Consider the following 17,391-nt stretch of genomic DNA (forward strand, 5'->3'; position numbering starts at 1 on the left):
CCCCAGTCCCCACCAAGCCCTCGCTTTCAAAGACTGCCTTTAAACCAAACTGCAAATTCTCAATAAAATCCGACCTCGCCTTCTCCTCTTCCCCATACATTACCAAACTCCCTTGCCTTGGTAAGCAATTATCTCAGCTTTGTTTCATCCACTAGTTGTGTTGATGATTTTGGGAAAGACGGTATTGGAAATAAGCCGCCCTTGTTAGCAGGTATCTTTGTCTGTGTTTTCAGCGAGTATGTGTCACGTGTATTTTCACATTGAGAAAAAGACTTCACAGCTATTAGAGTTGCGAATTATGCCCTGCACCCAGGGTTCTCATTCACTCTCCTGGGCAGTTGGCGGCAGAGGGTGGAAAGGTTGGAGAAGAGGTGATTTGGGGAATCTGGGGGGAGGCATCAGAGCGGGACAGGGGAGACAGTCTCCGAGTGCCTCTCCTCTCGGCAGTTGGGTGGGGGTGGGGGTGGGCTGCATGGGGCGGGGCCCAGGACAGGTGAATGGGAGGAGGGGAGGGAAATTTAGATGCCTCCATATTTCTCAGTTTATATCTCGTTTGTCCCCACCACCAGGGACCGCGCCGCTCCTCACTCTGTCACAGTTGAGGAAACATGCAGGGTCCAGGTCGCGCAGGCTCCGGGGAAGGGGAGGGAAAGGGAGTGGACAGGGCGCTGCCGGGGCGGGGCCAGGGCCAGGGCGGGTCTTCATATACAGCCCGAGCGCGCGGGCTAGCAACAGAGCCGGGAGACGAGCCGCAGATCCCCGCCAGAGTCAACGGTCCGACTTCCCGCCCGCGCCCCTCCTGCCGCAGCTGCCGGTGAGTGCAGGCCACCCTGCGAGCGCGGGGAGGATGCGCCGTGGCCGACTCCTGCGGGCTTCCCTTCCCCCAACCCCGGCAGCCCGGGCTGGGCAGCGGCTGTGCACCCAATGGCCGCTCCGCGTGCCCTTGCATCCCCCTGCGGGTGCCGGTCCAGGCTGTGCCGAGACCCTGAATCCCAGAGAAGAGGGACAACCGCAGGCTCACCTCGCAGGTGACCTAGGGGCTCTGCCCTGAACTGCAGTAACCCACCCAGCGCGCCTTCTCGCTCCTCCGCTTCTTCCCTTGACTTCTCCTTCCCGTGCAGGGCCGCTGTCTAGATCCCCAGCCTCGCCACCATGAGAGTCCCGCTGGCGTGCCTGCTCCTCTGTGCTCTGACTGTGAGCAACTGCAAAGTAAGCAGCTTCCCTGCTTTGACTTATGGCGGCGGGAGGGGTCTTGCAGGACCCCCGAACAGTGCCAGGGAAGGAAGGAGCTGAGTAGGGAGCTGACGTCCTCCGGATTCCATCCACAGCAGGGCTATGGTGGGGGAGAGGGGCAGGTGTGGCAGCGGGGAGCCTGGAGAACCCAGAGACTTTGCACTTGCAGGCAAGGTGGGAAGAAGCATTTGGAACTTCCCCAGGCTGCTGTCACCTGATATTTGAATTCACTTCTCCTCTCTGGAAACCTATGATCTTCCATTTGAGGGCTAGTTAGATATGATCAGGGTGAGGAGAGGGAGCTGTAGGGAAGGGTGAGTTTTGGGATTGGGGCCGCGGAGCTCCAGGGGCATGGGACTGTTGGTGAACTTTCCCCCTCCCCCTGTCTTTTCCAGGACCGCCATGACCTCCATCCAGCATCTGGTGCATGTGAGTATCCACCCCTTGCACAATATCTGGCTGCACAGACATCTTGAAGAAGCCTCAGGAGGCAGCCCTGCCCTTTCCCTGATGCAGGGCTGGCTCCCCTTTTACCTCCTCCCATGCTCCTTGCTTACCCACCTCCAACTTTGTGCTTTTCAGCAAACTGTGCCTGTCTGAATGGAGGGATATGTGTGTCCTACAAGTACTTCTCCAACATTCAGCGATGCAGCTGCCCAAAGAAATTCCAGGGGGAATACTGTGAGATAGGTATGGAGATCCTTACTCTAACTGGGAGGAGGGGGCACAAAAGATTTTGGGGCAAGGGGAAAGGAGTGGGATGCAAGAGCAAGCAGGGGTTAGGAGCTGGAGGTGGAGTTGGGGATATCATCCCTGTGTGATATGATATACACAGTCAAACACATAAACACACATTGTCTCATGAAGCTGTGGCTGCACAAATGTGAGGTGAGATGGAAGAAGACCCTTTCTAGTATCTTCTGCCAGGCCTGAAGTCATGCGAGGCCTGGTAGGATCTCAAAAATGCCTGTCTGAATTTCCTCCTCTTTCTGATATTCTCTCATCCTCACATCCTTCCAAAGATGCATCGAAAACCTGCTATCAGGGAAATGGTCACTCTTACCGAGGGAAGGCCAACACTGACTTCATGGACCGGCCCTGCCTGACCTGGGACTCTGTCAATGTCCTTCTGAAACCATATAATGCCCAAATACCTGATGCTCTTCAGCTGGGCCTGGGGAAACACAATTACTGCAGGTGAGGTGGGGGCAGCAAGGACCTTCCCCATGGCCTCACAGAAGCCCTTATTCACATTCTCTTCTGCTTCCAGAGGGCTGGCCATAACATGAGAAAAGCAAGGCCTCTGGTTGAGTCTTTCTTGGAGGTGAGAACACAGAGTATTGAAATGACACTCTCTCCCCTCTGTGTTGCCAGGAACCCAGACAACCGGGGAAGGCCCTGGTGCTATGTGCAGGTTGGCCGAAAGTCGCATGTCCGAGAGTGCAAGGTGCACAGCTGCTCTTTGGGTGAGTGTCACCAGCCTGTTTATGATAGTGGGTGAAAGGGGACAAACTCATATGTCCCCTTATTCCATCACAGGAGGGACAAAGATGGAGGCCTGCCTGGCCCCCAAAACTGGGAGGTCAGAGGATGAGGAGAGGGACACTTTATCCTACCTGTCTTCCAAGACATCCCTCTCTTTCTCGTCCTAAAGCAAAGTTTCAGTGTGGTCAGAAGGCTCTGAGGCCCCGCTTTAAGATTGTTGGGGGAGACTTCATCAGCATTGAGGACCAGCCTTGGTTTGCAGCCATCTATAGGAAGCACCGTGGAGGTTCTGTCAACTACGTGTGCGGGGGCAGCCTCATCAGCCCTTGCTGGGTGGTCAGCGCCACACACTGCTTCATGTACGTCCCTTTGTCTCTTCTCCCTTTTCCTCCTGCCCTACCCAAAACACATCCCTTTCGCCTTCCCAGGAAAGGATTTCACTTCAATTCTACCCCCTCCGCCCTTCCATGTGGCCCATAGACTTGGGGACAAGTCATGCTCCAAGGTCACTGTGGGGGGGAGAGGGAAGTGACAGAATCTCATGAGATCAGACTGACAGGTCTCCTTTCCTGCAGTAATCACCAAAAGAAGGAGGACTATATTGTCTACCTGGGTCGGTCGAAGCTTAACTCCAATACACTGGGGGAGATGAAGCTCGAGGTGGAAAATCTCATCTTGCACGAGGACTATAGCGCTGACACACTCGCTCACCACAATGATATAGGTGAGTGGAAAATCACCATGATGGCCGGGAGAGAAGGAGTTCAAAAAGAGACTCAAGTGGGAGGTTGAGGTTGTAGGGGAATTTGAAGACCATACTTTACACAACAAAGAGAGAAGTGGGGAAGGGTTCAGAGTGAAATACATATATAAGAGGCTTGGTGCTCTCCTGTAGAGTCCCTGAATTTCCAAACAGGCAGCATTCTCTGGGTGGCAGTGACCCTGTGGGCAGTGATGCCCCTTCCTTTGTTGGATGCACGTTCTGTCTGTCCCAGGATATAGAACTTTGAGAGGGCATTGGGCTGGATTTCAGCCCAGCTGCTTCAGCCAGGGCTTTTGGAGAAAAAACTCATGCAGCTGTATGCAGGAGCCCTGGCTGCCCAAGCCTTTGTCAGCAGCTGGAACAAAGCCCAGGAGGCATTGGACAAGGGAGGTTTGTTGCATCCTACCAGCATACCTCCCAGGATGACCTGTGAGCCTAACTGACGGAGGCATAGCCTGCTACTCCCTCAGCATTTGGATGGCAGAGATGGTGACCACCTGACCAGGTGGTGATCTGTCTCCTCTGACCTCTCCCTCAGCCTTGCTGAAGATCGTTTCCACCTCGGGCCAGTGTGCACAGCCATCCCGGTCCATACAGACCATCTGCCTGCCCCCAAAGTATGACGATGCTCATTTTGGCACAAGCTGTGAGATCACTGGCTTTGGAAAAGAGAATTCCAGTAAGTGACCTTTGGGGCTAGCTGAGGGTCCTGGAGGAGTGTTGTCACCTGGGAGTGAGCTAGCTTGATTAAGGAAGGACTGTGGAGATAGAGAGGAGCTGTACAGGTGGCAGATGGGTCCAGGGAGGGAGTAGGAAGCACTCTTTAGGAAATAATGGATCATAAAGGTAAATAGGTGGAGGGTGAGGAGCTATAGCTGGGGTGAAAACTCAGATTTGGGTGGAAAAAGAATAGGGCTTCCCTGGTAGGAATAATTTTGGTCCCCTGCCTGGCAGAGAGTCCCAGTAGAAAGGCTGGGTAGACACATCTTAACATAAATTCCTTCATGTTTCTCCCATCAAGCTGACTATCTCTATCCAGAGCAACTGAAAAAGAGTTTTGTGAATCTGATTTCCTACCAGGAGTGTCAGCAGCCCCACTACTATGGCTCTGAAGTCACTACCAATATGCTGTGTGCTGCTGACCCACAGTGGAAAACAGATACTTGCCAGGTGAAAGTTCTAAGCATCTCTCTCCATTACCCCCAAATCTCTTCAGGGCTCCTGGGCATGTCTCTGCCAGCTTTGGGGAGCCTCTCTCCAGCCAAAGCCCCAAGAAACAAGAATTAGAAGCTCAAGTGTCAGAAGGTTTAAACCAATTCTAATGTCCTTACCAAACATTTGTCATCAGCTTGTCTCTGTGCTAGGCACTTCAGATTGGGGGAGAGAGGAGGACTAAGAAGAAACAATAGAAAACAGTATAACTCACTGTTCAGAGTGTGGTGTGTATTATAAATTATCAGATGTTTAGGAGAGGGAGGTGCGTACCAACTAGATGGTCACAGAGAGGAGGCTTTAAAGAGAGTGTGGCTCGCCCTGGCCGGTTTGTCTTAGCAGTTGAAGCATTGGCCTGTGGACCAGAGAGTCCCGGGTTTGGTTCCCACTAGGGGCACGTACATAAATAAATAAATAAATAAATAAATAAATAAATAAATAAATAAATAGAATGTGGCTCAATAGGGATTTGAGGAGGCAGAGTGAAGAAAAGAGAGCATTCCAGTTGCAAGATACAAAACTGAGAATGAGCCCGACCGGTGTGGCTCAGTGGTTGAATGTCTACCCATGCATGAAGAGGTTGCCAATCTGATTTTCAGTCAGCACACATGCCCAGGTTGTGGGCCAAATCCCCAGTGGGAGGCATGCAGGAGGCCAATTGATGTTCTCTCTCATGGATGTTTCTCTCTCTCTCTCCCTACCTCTCTTTTTAAAAATCAATAAAGAAAAAATAATTTGAATGAGCACTACATATTCCAGGATGGGAAGAGAGGTAGGGTCTGAGAATGTAGGTAGAATAGTGGCACATAATAGTGTTTTGAAAGCCAAGCAGAGGATTTTGAATTTGATATAGTAGGAAATGGGGAGTCATTAAGGACTTTGACTCTGGGAAACTTTCCCTTCTCTCTCTGGCATGATAAGGTGGTAGGATCTGATGGCCTCCTCCTAACTTCCAGTGCTAACCTTTTGTGTCTTTGGCTTAACAGGGAGACTCAGGAGGGCCCCTGGTCTGCTCAATCAAAGACCGCCTGACTCTGACTGGGATTGTGAGCTGGGGCCGTGACTGTGCCATGAAGGACAAACCAGGTGTCTACACGAGGGTCGCACGCTTCCTGCCTTGGATCAGCACTAAGACCGGCCTACCCCTCTGAAGGTCCCCAGGGAGCCAAGGGAGAAGGGCACTACCCTCTCCCATGCTGACTGTCATTTTTGCACTTGGTCCATCTGTACCAGCCATATATATAAGGAAGAGACTGAGGAAGATAGGCTCTGCAGAGATGGTTTCGCTTGTGCTGCCCACCAGGATGAGCAACAATAATAGCTTTACCCTCAGATGCAGGTCTGGGTGCTGGGCGCACAGATCCCCACTGGCCAGAATGGAGGGGTGGTCCTGATCCAGGATGGTGCTGACCAGTAGTTTGTCTTTTTCTGGATTAAAGCCTTCTGGAGATGAAAATGGCATCTCCTATGCATGGGAAGGAAAGCTAGCTCCCCTAACAGTGGACATTTATGAGGCCTATTATTGGGAAACGAATAATTTCCCAATTAGGAAGTGTAACATAACTGATGTCTCTTGAGGGAGCTTGGCCAATGTGGGAGCAGTGGTTTGGGGAGTAGGGACACTAATAGCTTGAGGGCTCTGACATTCCATGAATGTATCAGGAAATATTATATATACATGTATATGTTTGCACACTTGTGCACAGGCTGTGAGTAGTCAGAGTGAGTAAGAGCTGGTGTTCCTATGTCTAACATAAGTCTAGACATTTCCCTAAACTGGATGGACTGTGATGTCACATAGAATGCTCTGTCAGGAGAGGTCATGGGTCACTCCTGCCTCTTGAGTTCCCCATATAATAATGCCTATGAATGTACCATTCTGAGGCATGGCACATGACCACCATTAAAATTTCAGTTTCACTTTCACATAAATGTCCCTTTTCTGGACAGTTATTGATTCTGACCTTCCAGCTGAGTTCATCCAATCCTCATTGGGTGGGGTGAGGACCACTCCTGTACACTGAATATTTAATAATTCTGCTATTTTTATTTATATCTATTTTTATAATTTTGAATAACGATGATTAATAAAATGTGACTTTTCTGAAGACTTTCTTCCCTGGTGCTTTTATGGGAGGAGTTGGGGAGCATAAAAAGTAGAAAATGACCATGGTGGCATGAACCCAAGTTTCTCGTGGGGCTGCATCTCTGCATATAATGAGGCTTTGGGAAGTAGAGGCTAGGAGAAGTATAGGTCAGGGCCTCCACAGCACATAAGGTACCAAAGGTGCTGTAAGCCGGCTGCCCACAGCTTGGGACGGGGTGTGCAGGCTAGTGTCAACTCCCAGTTCCCTCCTCAGCCTGGTGCTTTTGTGCAGGGAACATCTTGTACAACTTCACGGTGATTCTCTTTAGTATTAGTCCCACTATATTCTCCACTCTGCCCTCAACAATCCTTGGGCTGACCTCAACCAAGGACAAGACCTGTAGGAGTGAGAATTGTTGAATCTGTGGCACTCGGGGAACAGAAAACAATTAATTGCCCATTATCTGTGTGTGGGGTGGTGCTGAGTTTTCTCAATATGTTACTGGAGCTCATGACCTGCCATTGCTTTTCCTAAGATCAGGTAGCTCAGAATCTGAAACTGGTTGATATCCTAAAGGAGGTGAGCATATATTTTGAACCAAACATCAGCTTCTGAAGAGTGGGTGTAGAAGGCGGCCTGAGATATATATTGGATGCCAAAACACTGGAGTTTCCCAGCTATGTTCACGGGTTTTGGCAGCGTTTCTTACCCAAGTCACCTGAGAACCATTTAAAAACATGCCTGCCTATGCTCCACCCACAAAGATTGTGATGCAGGTCAGGGCTGCTGCCAGGCTCTGTGGGTTTGAAAAACTCAGGTGTTTCTGATAAGCACCCTGATTGAATATATTGGCCAGATTATGTAAAGTGCCCAGTAAATTCAAGACGTGTTCTCTGAAAAAGTTTTCTTTTTTTCCCCCTCACCGGAGGCTATTTTTCTGTTTATTTTTAAACAGAGTGGAAAGGAGGGAGGGGCAGGAGAGAGAGACAGAGAGAGAGACATCTCACATAGACTGGTTGCCTCCCGAATAACCCTGACCTGAGTGCAGGTACGTGCCCTTGACTGGGAATCAAATCAGAGACCCTTTGGTCCACGCCGAAGCTCTAACTTCTGAGCAAACCAGCCAGGGCTGCGCAAACCTGTTTTCTTTTTTTTTTTATCCTCACCCGAGGACATTTTCCCATTTGTTTGTTCAGATAGAGTGGGAGGGAGAGAGAGGAAGAGAGAGAGAGAGAGAGAAACATCGATGTGAAAGGGACAGATCAAGTGGCTGCCACCCACACAACCCAACCAGGGCCGGGGACAAAATGCAACTGAGGTACATGCCCTTAGCGGGAAACGAACCCGGGTCTCTCTGGACTGCAGGCTGACGCTCTAACCGCTGAGCCAAACCAACCAGGGCACACAAACCTTTTTCTAAGTGGGGTTTTGGGGTGCAAGTTCTCCTGGGCTTCCTGTTCAGAGGTTCCCTAGACTATAGGCAAGGACACAAAATATTCAGTTTTTGTTTGTTTGTTTTTTAGGAAAGTTGGCTGACACCTTTATTGCTTTGGCGGGGAGGGGTTGCTCAGGAGCTCTTGGTGGGGCAGCCCTCTTTCTCTTCACCCTCATGGGCTTTTGGCTATGCTGGGTGGCGCTGGCCCTGCAGATGATGGCCATGCGCAGATCCAGGTGGTACTTGTTCAGCGTGGCCCAGGCGTTCTTGATGGTGGTCCACACATAGAAGGTGGCTGGCTTTCCCTGGCCAGGATCTCTGCTTCTTGACAACCACACCTTTGCCTTGGGCCCCCACACCCACGGTCTTATGGTGAGTCAGCCCATTGTAGCAAAAGGAGTCGTGGGCCTTCAGATGACTGGATTTGGTACTGTACCGTCTGCTTGTTCCTCTTGATCAGGAATCTGGAGCAGCTCTGTCCTACCATCCACTGCAGATGGGCAGACATGGCGGCAGCTCCTACGGCAGCTGCAGCCGGAGACGGAAAGAGCCCAAAGTACTCAGTTTTAAATCCCCACAATCTAGCATGTTGTCTTATTCAGTATGATATAGTGGTTTCAGAGCATGGATTTTGGAGTCAGGCAGACTGGACTATAATTCTGGCTCTAATACTAGCTGTGTGTCTTGGGAAAGACTCTTAGCTTCTCTGTGCCTCTGTTTCTTCATCTGCGAGAGATAATATCTACCCCCCAGGATTATTATAAGGATTCATGAGTTCCTAAGTCTCTCACCATAATCCTGGCACCTAGTAAAGGCACAAAAATGGTGGCTGTTATTACAAAGCCATGTCAATTCTTATAGAATTGCATGGACCCCACCTCCCCTCTCCCACCCCAGGAGTTTGGTGTTTTGTGAGAGCTGAAACTTGTTAGGAAAGAAAAGGCATGATGTGAAGCTAAGGGGCCTAGCCCAGACTGAGTTTGCTGCTCAACCTCTGTATTTGCCCCCAGGGGCCAAGAAAGATCTTGTTCCAACATGAGAAGCTCTAGCATCAGGGCTCACAGACACTGAAAACAGGAAGTATGAGCTCCACTGGTTGGGTTGAGCAATGACACTTCTGACTCTCTTCAGACCATTTCCCAGCCACCACCCGACCTCCAGCCAACTGCTGCCCTTCCCTGAATTGTAGATCTCACTCGGGGCTGGCAGAGATCAGCTCCTTTTCCACAATCAGTTTCATGGCTCCAGATACTACCTGTCACTCACTTTAGGGACTAGTCTACTTCTAGTGCTCACGATGCACTGGGCACTGTACTAGGCTTTTCACATATTATCTGGTTTAATCCTCACAGAAATTCTAGGAGAAAGGTGTTATTATTAGCCCCATTTTACAGTAAAGAAAATGGAGGCACAGAGAGATGAAGGGACTTGCTCAAAGTAATGCAGCTGGTGAGTGGCAGAGCCAGGGTTTGGACCCAGGCAGCTGGCTCCAAAGTGCACAAGCCAAGCACTGTGACATATGACCTTTCAGCAGGGCCCAACTGAGGAAAGCGGAGAGCAGACCTCCTTTCAAGGACCCTACTTCAAGGGTGTCTAGGGTAAGTGTATGAGAATTTCAATCCGTACCTAGTTTATAGTTCTTTCCTCTTAAAAGATTCCCAGGCCAAGTAAGGAGACCACACTCAGCCACCAGTTTCAAAGTAAAACCACCTTCTCAAGCTAACCTCAGCCTTTTTTGTTGAAACCTGATTTCATTGAAGTGGTTTCCGTTTTCACCAGAACTCCTTCTTCTGAAATATTTTGTGGCCCATTCTATTATCAGAACACAAATTGATTTCAACTTACACTCTGCTCTCCTTAAACCAACTCCCCATAACAACCACACCCCTGCATATATCCCTCCAAACTAATCCCCAGTGGGTCCACCTTCCCTAGCAGAAAGCATTTGAGCTTTCCCTTTAAATCAGACAGTAAGAGATGTTGCTGAGCTGTTTTCAAAAGAACAGTATTGCCCTGGCTGGTGTGGCTCAGCGGTTAGAGCATCAGCCTTCAGGCTGAAGGGTCACAGGTTTGATCTCCAGTCAAGGGCATGTACCTGTGTTGCAGATTCAATCCCTGGCTCGGGTTGGGGTCATGTGGGAGGCAATCACCAATCAATGTGTCCTTCTCACATTGATGTTTCTCTCTCTCTCTCCCCTTCCCTCCCTTCTACTCTATCTAAAAATTAATGGAAAAATATCCTCAGGTGAGGTCCTGGCCAGGTTTAGCTCAGCCAGTTAAAGCATTGGCCTGTGGACTAATTAGTAGCAGGTTCAATTCTGGTCAAGGGAACATACCTCGGTTGTGGTTTGTCCCCGGCCCTAGTTGGGTCTCCTGGGAGGCAACCAGTCGATGTGTCTCTTTCACATTGATGTTTCTCTCTGTCTCTCTCTTCCTATCTGATGATAAATGGAAAAATAACCTCGGGTGAGGAATAAAACAACAACAACAAAATATCCTCAGGTGAGGATTAACAAAAAAATAAATAAAATAACAGTATTGCCCTGGTCAGTGTGGCTCAGTTTTCTGGGCATCTTCCCATGCATCAGGAGGTCACCAGTTTGATACCCCGTCAGGGGACAGGCCAGGGTTGTGGGCTCAATCCCCGGTAGGGGATATGCAAGGGGTAGCCAATCGATGTTTTCTTCTCATGTCAATGTTTCTCTCTCCCCCTCTCCTTTCCTCTTTTGAAAAAAATCAATTAAATAAAAAGTCTTTAAAAAATAGACTTCCATTTCCCTAATAGCAATCTATCCCTTGTTAAAAATGGATACTAGGACTTCCGGTCAAGATGGCCATGTAGGTAACCGTGGTATCACGTCCTCCCACAACCACATCAAAGTTACAACTAAACTACAGAACAACCATCATTCAGAACCGCCTGAAATCAAGCTGAATGGCAGTCCTACAACTACGGAATTAAAGCAGCAGCCACATCCAGACTGGTAGGAGGGGCGGAGGCGGACGGGCTGGTCCCACACCCACGTGTGGCGGATAAAAATCAGGAGGACACCTCGGCTGGGAAGGTCCTCCCTGAGGACTGAGGGGTCCCCATCCCACACCAGATGCCCCGCTCAGGGTTCCAGTGCCAGAGAGAGAACTGGCTGGAAAAACCAGCGGGAACTGAGGCTGAGGGAGGCTGAGGCAGCTGGAGCCCCAGGCAGCTCCTCTTAAAGGGCCCGCACACGGACTTAATCAGACTTGCACCCTCCAGGCTCCAGCATGGGGGAGGTAGCTTGAAAGGCACCAGAGTCATATGGGGAAGAACTGAGTTGTTTGGCGTTAGAGTGAGGGCTGGAGATGTAGCTTTCTCTTGGTCAGATGTGCTGTCAGAGGCCTTTGTTCCTTTGGTGAGCCCTTCCCTGGGACAGCAGACAGTCACCATATCTAGACTCCAGCAACCTGGCTCACACTGGTAGCCCTGCCCTGGTGATTCCCTGAGGCCCCGCCCCACCCAACTTTCAGGCCCACAAAAGCTGTTGCCAGTTGCTTTACCGTAGGATTGGCCTGTCTTGGATTCTGTTTCAGGTTTTCCTAAATTCTTTCAAACAAGCAGCATCTGGTCTCAGCCAGCCCCATTCCTCTCTTTAAGTAATACATAGAAACAAACACAGGGAGGCAGCCAAAACGAGGAGACAAAGAAACAGGTTCCAAATGAAAGAACAGAACAAAACCCCAGGAAAAGAACTAAGCAAAATGGAGATAAGCAACCTAACAGATGCTGAGTTCAAAACACTGCTTATAAGGATGCTCAATAGACTTAGTGAGAACCTCAGTGAACTCAGAGAGGGCCTCAAGAGCATATAAAAGGACAAGTCAGAAATGAAGGAGTCACCACCTGAAATAAAAATTAATTTACACAGATTCAATAGTAGAGTAGGTAAAGCCAATAAGCAAACCATCGATTTGGAATATAAGGAAGCAAAAAACACCCAATCAGAACAGCAAAAAGAAAAAAGAATCCAAGAAAAGGAGGATAGTGTCAAGAGCTCTGGGGCAACTTCAAATGTGCCAACATTCGCATCTTGGGGGTGCCAGAAGGAGAAGAGAGAGAACAAGAAATCGAAAATCTATTTGAAACAATAATGGCGAAAACTTTCCTAACTTGGTGAAGGAAACATGTACAAGTCCAGGAAGCATAGAGAGTCCCAAACAAGATGAACCCCAAGAAGCCCACACCAAGACACATCATCATCATCAAAATGCAAAAGGTTCAAGACAAAGAGAGAATCTTAAAAGCAGCAAAAGAAAAGCAGTTAGTTACCTACAAGGGAGTTTCCATAAGACTGCCAGCTGCTTTCTCAAAAGAAACTTTGCAGGCCAGAAGGGAGTGGCAACAAATATTCAGAGTGATGAAAAGCAAGAACCTATCCTGCAAATGACCTATGGTCATTTGGAATTGATGGCCATATAAAGAGTTTCCCAGACAAGAAAAAGTTAAAGGAGTTCATCACCACCAGACCATTATTATAGAAATGTTTAAGGGTCTTTTTGAAGAAAAAGATAAAAAATATGAACAAACAAAATGGCAATGAATACATATCTACTGACAATTGAATCTACAAACAAAATGAACAAGCAGAACAGAAACATTCTCATAGATACAGAGAAATTTTGTGGGTTGCCAGATGGGAGGGGGGTTGGGGGAATGGGTGAAAAAGGAGAAGGGATTAAGAAGTACCAATTGGGGGTTGGTTGGGGAGGAGGAGGGTGTCAATGGGGTAAAAAAGGAGAAACATCTGTAACCCCCCCCCCCCCCGCCAAAAAAAGAGGATCAAGATTTGTAAAATTTCTGACATAGTTTGGAATGAAAAGACAAAGCAAAAATCACCTTGTTGTAAGACTTTTCTTACATAGAACAATATAAATTGTACCCCTTGTGGGGGAAAAATTTTTGGCTTAAAATGTATTATGCAACTATAATAATAAATACCTAGGAGAATGTTTGGTTTTATTTTAAAAAAGTACCAATTGGTTGTTAGACTGACAAACCTCAAAGGGAAGGGGGGTTGGGGGATGGCAAGAAATAAACCAAAGAACTTATATGTATATATGCATAACCCATGGACACAGACAACAGTGTGGGGAAAGGCAGGAGGGGAGCAGGAATGAGGAGGAGGGGATCAATGGGGGAAAATGAGGAACATCTGTAATACATTCAACAATAAAGATAAGTTAAAAAATAAATAAAAATAATAGTATTATTGAGATATAATACACATACTATAAAATTAACCCATGTAAAGTGTAAAATTCAATTATTTCTAGTACATTCACAGAGTTGTGCAACACTCATCACAATCAATTTTAGAACATTTTCATCATCTCAAAAAAAAAAATACCCCTTAGCAGTCACTCTCTTTTTCTACTCAATCTCTTCAGCCCCTAAACTACTTTCTGTCTCTATGTGTTTGCCTATTCTAGACATTTCATAAACGTAGACTCATGTAACGTGCAGTCTTTTGTGACTGACTTCTTTTACTTCCTGTAATGTTTTCCAGTTTCATCAATATTGTAGCATGTATCGATACCATGGTTGCTGAGTTTTAAGTACCAAATTGGGAGAAAAGATATCCTAGGCCCCCTTCTAAGCTTGTAGTCCTTTGAGATTCATTCAACAGCCCCTACGCAAATGTAAGTACCTAGATATCAGGCACTTTTTTAGGTGCTGGGGATACAAAAAAGAATGGGACATAATTCTAGTTCTCATGGAGCTCACAACTTTGTGAAGGAGAGAGAACCATGACCATAGTTCAATGTGATAAATGTTACAATAAAAATATGTATCCCTGGTTGAGTAGCTCAGTTGATTAGAGCATTGTCCTAGTACATCAAGGTTGCAGGTTTGATCCCTGGTCAGAGCACATACAAGAATCAGTCAATGGCCCTGGCCGGTTTGGCTCAGCAGCTAGAGCGTCGGCCTGCGGTCCGGAGAGACCCAGGTTTGGTTCCCGCTAAGGGCATGTACCTCGGTTGCAGTTTGTCCCCGGCTCTGGTTGGTCGTACAGGTGGCAGCCACTCGATGTGTCCCTTTCACGTCGATGTTTCTCTCTCTCTCTCTCTCCCTCTCTCTCCCTCCCACTCTATCTGTACAAAAAATGGAAAAATGTCCTCGGGTGAGGATAAAAAAAAAAAAAAAAAAAAAAGAATCAGCCAATGGCCTGGCTGGTGTGGCTCAGTTAGAGCGTTGTTTCGTACACCAACAGGTGGCAGGTTTGATTTCCAGTTAGGGCACGTACCCAGGTTGCGAGTTTGATCCCCAGTTGGGGTGCATGCGAGAGGCAACCAATTGGTTCTTCTCACATCAATGTTTCCCTTCTTCTCTCTAAAGTTAATTTAAATAAATAAATAAATATTTTCAAAAAAGAATCAACCAATGAATGCATAAATATGTGGGACAACAAATCAATGTTTCTCTCTCTCGCTCAGAAAATAAATTTTAAAAAATTGAGGCAAAAAAAAAGTATAAAGTGCACGGAATGATGATGAGGAAGCAATTAATTTTGCCATGGGAAGTCATAGAGGAGGTGATATTTTACCTTAACCTTCAAGGACACAAGGAGATTTGCCAAATAAGTAGAAGAAAGGCATTCTGGGAAAAGAAAGATCATGAAGGCATGAAAACGCAAGGTATTCACAAGAAATGATGAATAAATTACTGTGGTAGATAAAAAAGTTTTGGAGGGTCAATGAGTAGGCAGAGAGTAGCGGGGAGTTGCTGGTGGGATCCAGGTGATGAGGATTCTTATGCAGGGCTGATATTCAGTAGTAGGCACCAGTACTACTCAATCACTAAATGGCTGCTGTCCCACGATCCCCTACATGTTGTCCCCTGCTACCCAGCTTGGCAGATGGCCTCTAGCAGGAATCTCTGACCCTTTTCTCCTCCAGCTGCCATGCCCAGGTTGCAGGCTTGATCCTCAGTAGGGGGCGTGCAGAAAGCAGCCAATCAATGTTTCTCATCGATGTTTCTATCTCTCCCTTCCTCTCCCTTCCACTCTCTGAAATCAATTAAAAAAAAAAACAACAACAACCAAAAAACATAAATTATATTTTAAAAAGTGTTAGTACTCTGAAGTCCTGCTAGTTAAATATTTAGAATGTCACCTCTTGCCCTCAGGTAATATTTCAAAATTTAGAAAGTTAATTAATATCAAGGAGTCATAAAAAGTTTTTTTTCTTGCCCTGGCCAGTTTGGCTCAGCAGTTAGAGCTTTCACCTGAGGGCTAGAGAGTCCCAGGTTTGGTTCCTACTAAGGGCAGGTACCTCAGTTGCAGTTTGTCCCTGGCCCCTGTTGGGGTCGTGTGGGTGGCAACCAGTCAATGTGTCTCTCTCACATCGATGTTTCTCTCTCTCGCTTCCCCCCTCTCCCCCTCCCTCTATCTGAAGATAAATGCAAAAATGTCCTCTGGTGAGGATAAAAAAAAAGTTTTTTTTCTTAACTAAAAATTTCCACCCAATTGTAAAAGTTACTATAAAAGTAAAATGCTTCTATAGCATTCCACAGCCATTGTTAATACTTTTGGCTTCTTGGATCTCCTTTGCAATCGCAACCTCCTCTACCTGACTCTGAGTACTGAGTTCCCCACGGCCTGATCCTACACTTTGAGGAAAGAGTGAAGAATAAAATGGAGACACGATAGTCAAGCTGCTAAATTACGAAAATCAAGTAAGGTGAGGCATGAGGAAATTACTCTGCTCTTGTTTAAACTAGCCTGGGAACTCTCCAGTTATACCTGGAGTTATGCCTCTCTCATCTCTATTTGCCTCTGTCTCTGTATCTATATGTACATCTGTATCTATCTCCTGTAGATAACCCTCTGATTATCTTTTGAAGGACTTAGAAAACAATGTTCACATGACCAGACCACCTGACATTTATTATCTAGACCTTTCAGACAATCTGGAAGATTTTCATCCTGGACCAATTTAGAAGCTAAGAATGCAGGACTGATTCTTCTCAAGAGTATAACTTTTACTATAAGAACTCCAACTTTTCCTTCTTCTTTGGAACACTCGGAGCACTGCCTAGTTGTGATTTTGGTTTGCAAACACTAAGACCCTGAATAAATCTTTATCATTTATTTCTAGCAAAAGCCTCCTGACTCTTTTGTGCTCTGTTGACACTTCTCTTCTCCCAGTCTCATTCACACCCAGGCTTAAATTACCACCAATAAACAGTTGACTTACAAATACTTCTCTCCAGCTAGGCTTTTCCCCTAAACTTCAGACTCTTATTTTTCATTGTCTACTTGCCACCCCCTACTGGTTGTCACACATAAGGCACCTCAAACTCAGCCTGCCCCAAACTGGCCCTGTCTTCTGGACCCAAACTGATGGACTTCTTTCATCACTCTGTCTCAGGTGTTGGCACCACCTCCATTCACATCCGGAAATCTGGGAGTCATCCTGATGTTTGTCTCCTCTCACCCCGGTCATTCCATCCATCACCAAATCCTGACAGTTTGCCTAATAGCTCTTGACGTCATTCGTTTCTCTCCATTTTCATTACCACCATCAACTTTTGTCTGGACCACAATGGCTTCCCAAATGGCCACCCCCATTGATTCTATCTCTCCTTCCACTCTTTCCCACTGCCCCTCCAATCCATTCTATTCACCTGAAATGAAAAACTTTTGAAAATGCAAATGTGCTTAATGACTCTCTGTGCTGCTGGCTGGCTGGCTTGGGCAGGGTCTGGCCCCTACTTTCTCTCTAGCTCCACTTGGCATCCAGCTCTCCCAGTCATGCCCTGATCAGTCTCTCTCTCACCCCAGGGCTGTGGTTCATGATGTTCCTTCTGCCTGGAACTTTTTTTCTGATGTTCTTTAACTAGTTAAGTTCTTCCTCTTCTTTCAGAGATCACTTCTTCAAGGAAGACTTTCCTGGGTTGTGCCTATATCTATATAAAACCCCGCTATTTTGTCTAGTCTCATAGTATGAGACTATTACCTCTTTGATACGCTTGTCACTGTTGCAATTTTACCTTTGCAGCACCATTACTTGATTACTGTATGCTTTTCTTCACCAAATTGTAACCTCAATGAAGGACAATGTGTTTTTGATCACCACTGTATTCCCTGAAGTTAGCATGATGTCTAGAATAAAGCAGACATTTAATACATATTTATTGAATG

General features: G+C 47.1%; 1 protein-coding gene and 1 pseudogene across 3 annotated transcripts; one reads left to right on the plus strand and one right to left on the minus strand.

Annotated features, from left to right (window-relative positions):
- The first annotated feature begins 746 nt into the window (after nt 1–746).
- Nucleotides 747–6,891, plus strand: PLAU (plasminogen activator, urokinase). 3 transcript variants are annotated; one of them, XM_036265965.1, is made up of 11 exons: nt 747–814; nt 1,122–1,209; nt 1,629–1,662; nt 1,816–1,923; nt 2,256–2,430; nt 2,608–2,703; nt 2,862–3,077; nt 3,294–3,442; nt 4,020–4,160; nt 4,503–4,651; nt 5,680–6,891. In XM_036265965.1, exons 2-11 carry the CDS (start codon nt 1,153–1,155, stop codon nt 5,842–5,844), a joined length of 1,290 nt encoding a protein of 429 aa, XP_036121858.1. In that variant the 5' UTR covers nt 747–814; nt 1,122–1,152; the 3' UTR covers nt 5,845–6,891. The 3 variants fall into 3 exon arrangements, with proteins under 3 accessions (XP_036121858.1, XP_036121857.1, XP_036121856.1); XM_036265964.1 differs by lacking the exons at nt 747–814; nt 1,122–1,209 and having other exon boundaries at nt 1,550–1,662; nt 2,608–2,699; nt 2,888–3,077; XM_036265963.1 differs by lacking the exons at nt 747–814; nt 1,122–1,209; nt 1,629–1,662 and having other exon boundaries at nt 1,679–1,923; nt 2,608–2,699; nt 2,888–3,077.
- Nucleotides 6,892–8,277: 1,386 nt separating this feature from the next.
- LOC118632091 lies at nt 8,278–8,723 on the minus strand (annotated as a pseudogene).
- Nucleotides 8,724–17,391: the final 8,668 nt, after the last annotated feature.

The sequence above is a fragment of the Molossus molossus genome, unplaced genomic scaffold (genome assembly GCF_014108415.1).
Source record: "Molossus molossus isolate mMolMol1 unplaced genomic scaffold, mMolMol1.p scaffold_m16_p_17, whole genome shotgun sequence".
In the NCBI taxonomy this organism is placed as follows: domain Eukaryota; kingdom Metazoa; phylum Chordata; class Mammalia; order Chiroptera; family Molossidae; genus Molossus; species Molossus molossus.